The following is an 11066-nucleotide window of genomic DNA, read 5'->3' as shown; positions in this document are numbered from 1 at the left end:
AATGTGTTATCGAATAGATGTATTTACGTGTCATTTGTCGCCAGCCTGTAGAGGGCGCTGTCACACATACTAACAAGTCATGAAGGAGTAAAGGCAGAAGTTGCTTAGAGTCTGGAAAGGACAAGGTAAGAAAACGTTGCTTTTATTTACTCCTATTACGTCATTCTGATTTAAATAAACGCGTGTCGTCATCGCTGTTAATCACTTATTCACGTGTGTTGGTATATAAAGCAGGCCGAACTCCCCGTGTAGCCATAGTAACACTAGCTAGCTTTTGGAATCGGCTTTCTCAAAATAAACTATTAATACTTCAAGCTAAAATAACGACTGCGTTAACAATGTTAGCGTCATTTAATTCACCATTTTTTGAGGATATAAGATCGTATTTGAAGAGAAGTTGCGACATTTCCAGAGCTAACATGCTAACTTTTTTGTGTTTCATGCGGAAGCTGACGTAACTTGACGACACCTGTTTGTTTTGTTATTTTATCCTGTCTTTACAAAGAAAACATCACAGCCCGATGGGAAACCAAATGACACGGATCTCGGGTGTGCATTTCTTTAACACGTTGTCATTTCATATACATAATAATAATAAATGATGAAAATATATAGATCATTAACCAAGTAAATTATGACAAACAAATACTATTCTAAACCCACCCCATATATATATATATCAATACTTCTAATGCATATAGATTTGTTTGTAATTTGAAGAAAGTCAATAAAAAGGTGGAAACTTTGGTACAAGCCGTCATAGCACAGTTTGAATTACATCATTTTTTTCAAATGATTTGATATTGATTGAATAGACCTTAAGACACAACCGTAATAATAATTAAAGGAATGTGGACTTTGAGCTTAAAAAGACCATCTTTGTCTGTAGACCCGCTGACCAGAAAAGGTTCCAAATCAATGTTGTTTTCAATGTGTTCAGGAATGTAAATGTCTGAGGACAGAGAAGCCCAGGACGATGAGATGCTTGCACTAGCAAGCATCTACGATGAAGATTTCCACCGGGCTGACACCGCGCAGGGTGGAGAGTTCCACGTCTGCCTGGAGCTTCCGCCGGATTTCAGATTGGTGGTTAAAGGTAAGTTCGTCTTCAAAACCAAAAGAGTCATGGACTATAGATGATGTTCACTGCTGTGTTCAATTGAAAAAAAATTGTTTGGTCTATATCAATATATATATATACGGTATATAATTTATTTTTCTCTGGCTTTCAAATCATATTTTGTTTTTCTACTATTGTTATAAATTGTTTCTTTTATTTACAATTAACAAGAACATATTTATGGTAAATTTTTGGTCAACCCTCGGTCACCGACAGGCGTCATGTCCTCCGCTGCTAAAATAATATTGATATGGCAAATCCTGGCGATGACTGAGAACGAGAGGATACAGTCAATTCCCCAAAAAAGCGAATATTTGGGCATATTTTGATTTCAAAACAAATTAAAACGGTTTTGACTTTATGTGGTTTGTAAATTCTGCGTCACCAAAAGTACTCGACAATGTCAAATAACACAATACAGAATTTTTTTTTAAATAAAGCTGATACCTCAGAAAATATTTTCTACTCAATTAACAATTAACAGAAACACATATAAATAAAAAATATATAAGAGTCGACCATATCCTCTTGTCCTCAGTCTTTAGCTGCGGAGAATGTAATGATTGCTGCCATCAAGCAGAGGTTTTTATTGCAACATAAAAATGAAGATGTAATTAACAATTAAATTGTAGAAAAACACACATTATTGAAATAAAAAACATAAATTAACTATGATAACATTTGTATTTATTTTAATCAATTCTGTGTTGTTAAATATCTAACCAATATTGAGAGAAAATTGCAATATTTAAGTATTCATATTTTCTTACGCCCCTACATATAACTGCTAATTGTTTTGTGTTTGTCAGGCGAGAGACCGTTGGAGTACAATATCCACTTCCTTCCTCCACTGGTCCTCAACTTTGAGCTTCCTGCCGACTATCCGACCTCGTCTCCGCCGGTCTTCACCCTCAGCTCCAAATGGATGACGAGGGCACAGGTGTGTTGTTTTAACCTGTCTTCGTTCTGTTTGAGACGTGCAGCCAACGTTTGCCTCTTCTCCTCCGTCACCGCTTCAGATGAGCTCTCTGTGCAGACGCCTGGACCAGCTTTGGGAGGAAAACCAAGGCAGCGTCGTCATCTTCACCTGGATCCAGTTCCTTAAAGAGGACACCCTGGACTTCCTGGGGATCCAGTCCCCTCTGGAAGTCATCAGAAGTGCCGGTCGAGGAAACGAACGCAAGAGATCTGAAGGTGAATTTGATTCTTCAGTCGTGTTTGTCTCGACTTCACCGTCACTTCTGTGTTCTCAGCTGTGAGCGAAAACGCTGAAGAGATTAGACCGGAAGCACAGAAGGAGTCTAAACCGGACCCTCGGGCCGTGCTGCTGCTGGACCCCCGCGCTGACCCCCTACCTCAGCTCTTGGACTATGACGAGGCCCAGCGGCAGCGAGCGTTCGACCTCAAGGGGTTCTGCTGCGCGATCTGCTTTTCGGACAAGCAGGGGAGCGACTGCCTCTGCTTCCAGGAGTGCCAGCACGTCTTCTGCAAGGCCTGCCTGGGCGAGTACTTTCAGGTCCAGATCAATGACGGCAACGTCCAGTGCCTTAATTGCCCAGAGCCAAAGTGTACCTCCTCGGCCACGCCCCTGCAGGTCCGGCTAAAAGTCCTACTTTCACCCATTTCCATGAGCTTCAATCAGGTCTTTCTTGTTCAGGTGAAGCATCTGGTGGGCGAGGAGCTGTTCGCCCGCTACGATCGTCTGCTGCTGCAGTCGACTCTGGACCTGATGCCGGATGTGGTCTACTGCCCACGTCAGTCCTGTGCCACCGCCGTCATGCTGGAGCCCGAGACCACCATGGGCATCTGCTCGGCCTGTCGCTACGCTTTCTGCACCATCTGCAAGATGGGCTATCACGGCATGTCGCACTGCAAAGCTTCAGCAGGTAACGTCACCCCGTCTCTCTGTAGGCCAGCGAAGACTACTCAAGGTGGGGTAGATGTTCTTCAAAACGTTGAGTGGCTTTTTAGTAGGAATAAAATGTTTAATTTGATCAATTTGCTGCATTAACACTGTAACAGGAATTTGAAGTTTCATAGTAAAAGACTGCTTAAACCTGAAACTAGTCTTTGATAAAGTGGCAGAATAAATATCAATAAAGTCATGCATGTGAGTATGGAAGTATGTTGGTGCCTTCAGAATAAATCAAATGTTGAATGTTTTTTTTATTGATATATTGATATATATTTTTTAATAGTTTAATCCAATACCATGTATATTAAAAGGTGGATTAAAAAAAAGAAATATTATCAAAAAATATTTAACTCTATTACCCAGTTTTGTATTATATTTTCAATAATTCAAAAATACATTTTCTAGATTCAAAGTTTAAATTTATAATCATTTAAATTCAATTTAACAATTTCGTTATAATAGGTCCAACCTTTTGTTTATTGAAAAATTATTTTGAAAGTGTACGAATTTTAAAATTCAATCATAAAAAAAAAAATTTAATATTGAAATTGTTAAATTCAATTATTCAACAAAAAAAATTCGAACTTTCAGTGTTTAAATATTGAATTCCAAAAAATCAACAATTCAATGCTTTAAAATAAAAATAAAAACACATAAAATGTTAAATTCAATATGCATTAATCTTTTTCATTGCACTGATATACTTCCATATCTATTTAAATTATAACTTTGGTTGATTCATTTAATATTTGCAATATATAGAAACATTTTCACAGAAGAAAACATAATAATAATAATAATAATAATAGGTATCAAATTAAAAGTCCAGCTTGTGTCCGGTTTTTTCTTTCCAATTAATAGATTTTTTACACAACTTGTTAAATGATTTAAAATATGCATCCTTCAAAAACAAAATGGAGAAACTGAAAAAGTTAAATAGGAGAAGAGATAATAAATATAATTCACACCAAAAATGGAACGGTGTCAATTTTGACTTGCATTGGTTGATTTAAAAAATGAGAGAAAATAAGACATTTTAAACCATTCAAATAAATGAATATAAAAAGATAAATTCATTGTTAATTTGTAAAGCAATAATGACTTACTTGACGTTCATTCCCATCGGTGTCGCAGAACAACTCTCCAACCTCAAAGACGAGTACCTGTCGGCCACAGAGATGGAGAAAAGTTTCATGGAAAAACGTTTTGGGAAGAGAATGATCCAGAAGGCGGTGGAAGAGTCGTCCAGCAGAGAGTGGCTGGACGAGAACAGTAAAGAATGTCCACGCTGCAGCACCAATATCCAGGTGAGCGCCTCCTACTGGTTAACAATCAGCACTACAGGTCGTTCATAAGTTGTTCAAGATGACTGTGATTGTTATTATTTGGGGTCAAAGAAAGTGGACGGCTGCAACAAGATGACCTGCAGCTCGTGTCATCAATACTTCTGCTGGCTGTGCATGGTCCCCCTCAGCCGGGTCAACCCCTACACTCACTTCAACGACACTCGCTCGAAATGCTTCAACCAGTACGTCGTCATTTCCTCTTCCCGGTCATCGCCCCGATCTTTAAATCTCACTCCTGACTCTGTACTTTTGATCCACCCTCCCGGCAGACTCTTCCACGGCGTGGACCTGGATGAGGACGAGGCCATGTGGAGCGACGAAGAAGACTAAAGACTCGCTGCTGGAGCTCCACGTGAACGAACTTTACCTCACGAACCCTGTGACACCTGCTATGCCTGACACCCTGCCAAAGTGTTCATGGGTTGGTTTACGCTTCGGATAGAGATCATGTTACTCTATTTGGGCTTTTCCCCCCTCGCTCTTTCTACAGTTGAATAATGTTTATTTTGGCAGACCAGTGGACTGTCTGACGACCATGTACCTTGAACAGGTGGAGGACAATGATATGAATGGATGTATTAGTTATTTAAACAAATATATTGTTTGTTCAATATCTTAAGCAAATTTGTTTTTCATATCACTGAAGGATGAGAATTGATGAGGACGACTCTTCAGGGAGGTATATATAAACACAACTTGATAACAAAGGGAAACCTTTACTTAATTTAAACGCAGCATACAATCAACTCACTAAAATACATCAACATTAATGTGGCTTTGATCACAATTTTTTTTTTCTAAATTTCACTTTTAAACCACTTAGGTCAGTTATTCAAATGGCAAAATCTTTTTCGTTACTTTGTTTTAATTTAATGCCGAAAAACGTCATGTGAAATGAGCTCCAGGTGCAGGTATTGACTGAAGATCTGAACCATGTCTGGGTGAATATACTGTAGGTCGTTTGCTCCGTCATGGAACCAGTGGAGTTAATTTGTAACGTGTATAACAAGAATTAACAAGAATCTTGCGATACTATACGTATCCTGGTACAATGTCAATCATATGAAATATTGTGATACTGTAGGAACGAGGACATATTTGTAGTATTGTCCAAGTACTTACTCCCCTTTTTTGTAGCAGAATTTACAAAGTCCTAACTTTTCTCATTTGAAACCAAAATAATCCGGAAGCTGCTTGAGTCGACTGTATCCTCTCTTTTCATTGTTCCTTTAGCTGCGGAGCTCGTTGTGACTGCTGCCATCTAGCAGCCGGAGGTTTTATTGCAACACTAAAAAGAACAAACTGAATATTTGCAAGTTATTTAAAAAAAGAAAAAAAAAATAATTTACACAAGTTATTGAAATATACACTATACAAGAACTATGATAAAAATAAAATTATATTACAATGAATAATATTTGAAAGTAAAACAAAAAGATACATAGCTGTGGAATATTCATACAGTGTCGTGAAGAAAATATGATGTATCAATATTTTCTCACAACTGTAGTTTGTATATAAAAACGTAAACCTTTTACCGTGTGTGTGTGATATCAACTTCCTTGTAGCTATTCCCCAAACATCTGTCACCTGATCCACGCTAACCCCGCGGTCCAGAGGTTGAGCCCCGACAGCTCCCGACAATGAGCCGCTAAAGGAACAAAGAGCTTCTGTTTTTAGAAGAGCTTGATGACATTGTCTCGCCTCTTTGGCCAGAGTTGCTGACGATGGATAACCCTTTAAAATGGCCCCTCTCTCCTGAACCCATTCTTGCCACCCTGTCCACACAAACACACGACCGGACTCCCATAATGCCCAGAAGACACTGCGGGTCTTGCTAGCGACCAACAGGTTGAAGATCGTTGGGAGGAAAATCTTCATTCGATTGAGAAGTTAACGTTCACACTTTGAAGGGGGAAGAACAAAGGATCTTGGAATTGTTTCTCAGAAGATCAAGACCACCTCCTGCCGGACCACGATGGAGAGTGAGAGAGAGCTGTCCTCCATGGTGCAGGAGCTGTGGGACAACGACGTCAACAGACTCAAGCCTGGAGTGGACTACAGCATCTCCCTGCAGGTCGACACACATGACGCTGTGGGATGGGTTTGGCGAGACTGGTGCTATTTATACATTTCTTTTAGATCATTTACATTATATAATTATATAATATAATGATTTAGGCATACATGTTAGAGATTAAACCATTATATTTTAACTGGAGATATAGATAATTTCCAATGAAGACATTGTAGCGCTTGCTAAGCTAGCAGATTTTAACATCCATTACCTTAAGAATATATATATAAGAATATTATATATTAATTTATTTTATTATCAAATGTGCTTATAATTGTGGCTAAACTGACCTTATGTCACTACAAAAGTTTGTCGGACATTTCCTGCTTGAGACCTTGGCTCCTCCTTTCTGAAGACCGTGTCTTGAAATAGCCAGAATATGTTAACATTACATGGAGCTATATTAATGACTAAAATAAAATTTCAAGAAATGATCATATATATACAGTAAATATATATTCTTTTTTTTAAATATTAATTCTTGTAACAATATCAAAGGCATATAGTTAAATAAATATATGAATTATGATCATATTCTGTGCTAATGCTTACCTATCATGTAGAATTGTCTATGTTTTCTTAAAATGGACTTAAATGTGTACATTAATATTCCTGATAACATGAAAACATGCTTTTTTTTCTCCCTTAACTTGACGTTAAAATTTTTTGATCCCTTTCAAAACATTGTGACAATTTACCTTTGACCTTTTTAAGGCTTGTGAAATACACCTGACACAAAGGTATTAGTTTTGTAAAATATAGCAGGAAGTGGAATCTTTTTTATGGTTACCAAATAAAGAGTGAAGTAGAACATTCAGAAAAAAAAATAATCTTTGAATATAAATAGGCAGAATATAAATAACAATTGTGAACCAAATCCTAAATCTAATCTTCTGCAGGGCAAAGCTGGACAGAACATGGCCGTCCACGATGACAATGACGCAGCGGGATATCCTCTCTTCACGTTTGTTGATGAAAACATTTTCAAAAAGGAGACATTTCTGGGTGAGTTCTGATTCGCTCGCCGCCTCCTCGTCACCTGGTTTCAGAGAAAAGCCTTTCTCGTCCGCCTGTAATCTGCTTATGAGCGGACAGTTGCGTAATGGTCACATGAGCAGAGGTCAGTGTGCTGCTGGTTATCTTTCCTCCTCTACACACACACGTCTGTACTTTTAACCGCTGACACACACACTCCTGTGAGAAGCAACACCTCGCAGAGCTGTGAGAGGTATTTGCTATTGGGAGGTCAGAGGTCATAGCCAGGTTAGTGGTACTTGACCAGGGAGAATTTGTCGACGTAAACAATGAAGAATAGTTGGAGAAAATATAACTGATTTACTAAAATGTCATCCGTCTTCAATTAAATTCACTTTATTCAAGTGAAATAAATAAATTAAAAGTAATTAAATTGACTCAAAATCGGAGAGATCATGTTGAAACAATTTTTCATCATGTTTATGTTTATTATTCATTACTAGGTTAAGTCTTAATATAAATATAGGTTTACTTTGAGTATTTATTGGTGTGGGGAAGATTTCAGTGAATATTTAAAAGGTTTTTGTTTTGTTTTAATTGGATATGTTTTTTTATTAATTCTTTTTTCTCCTTTATTTTATGCTTGATGTCCCCTCACAACAGTCACTGTATCAAAAGTCGCCCCTAAAAAAGGCAACCAATGTTATAGAGTATATTTTACAATTATAAATATATAAATGGCAAAAATAAATTGCACATTGGTTAATTGTAAATAGCTGTTGTATGAATCTCTAAAAGTGAGTTTTATGTTTTATATTCTGTATGTATTCTATTCTATATGGATTCACAAGCATGTAGCTACATGCAAACCTGGCTATTTTTGCCTCATAGGATATCTCTGGGTTTAATACAAAACAAATATATTTATTCTTTATTTATGACACAAGCTTTACTGTTAGTAAAAGAAAATCAAACTAATTGCCATTTAGGTGTTATAAAACCAGTATTTGAGTAAGCTATCAAACGTTAGCTTAGCTTGCTAATCAAAGCTAGTTCATGGTTACTCTTCGCTAGCTGAAGATAAGATACACCCTTTGTTGGTTTATAATTAAGTAAGTAAGTAATTTATATTTATAGAGCGCTTTTCTAGACCAGGGTAATGATGAAAAAATAATACTACAAAAGATATTTACTAAAAAGATCAAGATAACACAGAGAAGGACACAGGAGTCCCAGAAAATCAGGGAAAAGCCTGCACAAAGAAGAAAGTCTTAAGATGTTTAAAACAGTACTTTAGTGAGATAAAGCCCTTAATAAAGTGCTGCAGTATATTAAACAGACAATAATATCAAGAGTTTCTTTCCGTCACCTAAACATTAAAGTTTTAGTGCACAAATCCTCACTTCCTGTTCCTTATGCATCCCATTTCTTATTCATGAGTGTGTGTTCCTGCAGCGTTCATCTCCCTGCTGGACAACTATGTGAGCGACACCGGAGAACCTGAAATAGTGACGGCGGAGGAGGAGGCCGAGAACCACAAGTTTCTGGATTCAATCATTCAGTCCACGACTATGAAGGTAATACCAGCAGCAAAACATATTGAAATGGTTCAAAATCCCACCGGATAATTGTCTTTTCTTGAATGCAAAATATACCAGAGAGTATCTGTGGTTTGATTTTGTGGTTATTTTTTTTTCCCCCTAGATTGCTCATAAATACTTGGTAAAGAAGAATCTTTCTCCTCCAGACGAGAGAGGGTTCAAGGCGCAGCTGTACACCATCTGGTTCGAGCTGTACGCCAGGAGGGGCTCCAGCAGGTTCGGTGCTTCCAGAGGTCACACCTGAGCGTCTGGTTAACGGGTTTGTGTGTGTGGTGTCGCGCAGGCCGGACTCGTCGGGTTTCGAGCACGTGTTCGTCGGCGAGACCAGAGGCGGTCGGACGGTCATCGGCTTTCACAACTGGATCCAGCTCTACTTGCAGGAGAAGCTTGGACACATCGATTACAAAGGATACAGCGTCACTGCGAACTCGCCGCAGGTACGACTCACGGGTCAAAGAACTAAACATGTTGATTATACATGATCCTGTCATGTTCTTTCTCTCCCTCTGACCGCAAATTGAGCCACACAGTCACCCAACATGAATTTAAACCTCCGTGAAAAACTTCATGACCAACATAGACCTTTTTTTCTCTCCTACAAGTTTGTTAAATATATACAACTTTGATATAATCTGCACAATTTTCCTTGATTTTCTGGAACTCCTGTTGTGTTATCAGTTTTATCTTGAGCTTTAAAATATATACTTTATTGAATATTGTTTTGATTGTCTAAGGGCTTTGTGACCCTGGTCTAGAAAAGCGCTATATAAATAAAAATTACCTACTTACTTACTTACAAATACACGTGTAAGGTTGTAGTAAACTGGTAACACAAGAACATAAACATGACAGGGGTGTCGCAATAATCTTATTTCAATGATTCAAATTGCTTCCAGTCGTTTATTAAAGCAACAATGAATCATTAAAAAAATAATAATATAATATAATAATAATGTGTTTTATTATATGTATCTAGATCTAGAAGTGTTTTTGTTCTTTTATGTATTATGGATTTTTGTTTGTTTTCAGTGTGAATTTTGGCCATTTCTTTGTCATTATATTTTAGAAATCTTAGGATATGATGATCTGTATTCCTTCCTTATTAGAAACTAAATTTCAATTTAAAAATAAATATTACTTATTACTATAAGTACAACATTTTCCGATCCCTTTTTTGTTAAATATACGGCTCACATTACTTTTATGTGATTTAAAGTAATCGCACTCTGAATTGAATATTATGTTTTGTTTTATTCATTCACTCTATATTCACGCATTTCAATAAGTCGTGCATTTTTAAATCCATTTTAATATACATGCATGTAAGTAAGTAATTTTTATTTATATAGCGCTTTTCCAGACCAGGGTCACAAAGCGCTTAAACAATCAAAACAATATTCAATAAAGTATATACTTTAAAGGTCAAGATAAAACTGATAACACAACAGGAGTTCCAGAAAATCAAGGAAAAGCCTGAACAAATAGAAACGTCTTAAAATGTGAAAAATATCTGACTCTCAGAGAGTATACTCTCAGTAGAATATATTTCCAGTTTCCTCTTTCCGCGTAAATAATCCAGAACCATCTCCACTCTCAGCCTGACGCCGACAAGCACATCCTGGCTCTCCAGTTCAGCTGGAAGAACGGGATCAAGCCGAAGGGCAGCATCTTCATCGGCGTCAGCCCCGAGTTCGAGTTCGCCCTCTACACGCTCTGCTTCCTGTCCTCGCCCAACGAGCGCGTCAAGGTCCAGTTCGGCCTCTACGACGTGGAGATCGTCTGCCACCATTACAACCAGAAGCACATCGGAACCACGTACCCCGTGCTGCTCAAGTACCAGTAGCTCATGTCTTGGGGCGGAACCTCTCAAAAACCTTGTCTTTCTATTTTATATCACCATTCAATAAAAGATTTCACTGACTCTGTTTGTTTTATTTCATTAACCCGACTGAACATCAGACAAATATTATAAACAAGTATATGAGTGTTACTAAATAATTTGGTCAAACGTGGAGCATGATGTTTGCTGATG

General features: G+C 37.6%; 2 protein-coding genes across 2 annotated transcripts; both read left to right on the top strand.

The window, feature by feature from the left end:
• Positions 1–74: 74 nt before the first annotated feature.
• Positions 75–5916, top strand: rnf14 (ring finger protein 14). The gene is made up of 9 exons (XM_087807520.1): positions 75–125; positions 941–1096; positions 1930–2060; positions 2140–2314; positions 2374–2714; positions 2778–3006; positions 4170–4342; positions 4433–4563; positions 4651–5916. Exons 2-9 carry the CDS (start codon positions 949–951, stop codon positions 4709–4711), a joined length of 1389 nt encoding a protein of 462 aa, XP_087663646.1. The 5' UTR covers positions 75–125; positions 941–948; the 3' UTR covers positions 4712–5916.
• Positions 5917–5984: 68 nt separating this feature from the next.
• endou2 (endonuclease, polyU-specific 2) lies at positions 5985–10902 on the top strand. The gene is made up of 6 exons (XM_087807521.1): positions 5985–6458; positions 7358–7463; positions 8889–9010; positions 9138–9250; positions 9318–9471; positions 10632–10902. Exons 1-6 carry the CDS (start codon positions 6360–6362, stop codon positions 10875–10877), a joined length of 840 nt encoding a protein of 279 aa, XP_087663647.1. The 5' UTR covers positions 5985–6359; the 3' UTR covers positions 10878–10902.
• Positions 10903–11066: the final 164 nt, after the last annotated feature.

Source organism: Callionymus lyra, chromosome 14, assembly GCF_982586985.1.
Source record: "Callionymus lyra chromosome 14, fCalLyr1.hap1.1, whole genome shotgun sequence".
NCBI lineage: Eukaryota > Metazoa > Chordata > Actinopteri > Syngnathiformes > Callionymidae > Callionymus > Callionymus lyra.
This window is presented reverse-complemented; position numbering and strand designations above follow the sequence as displayed.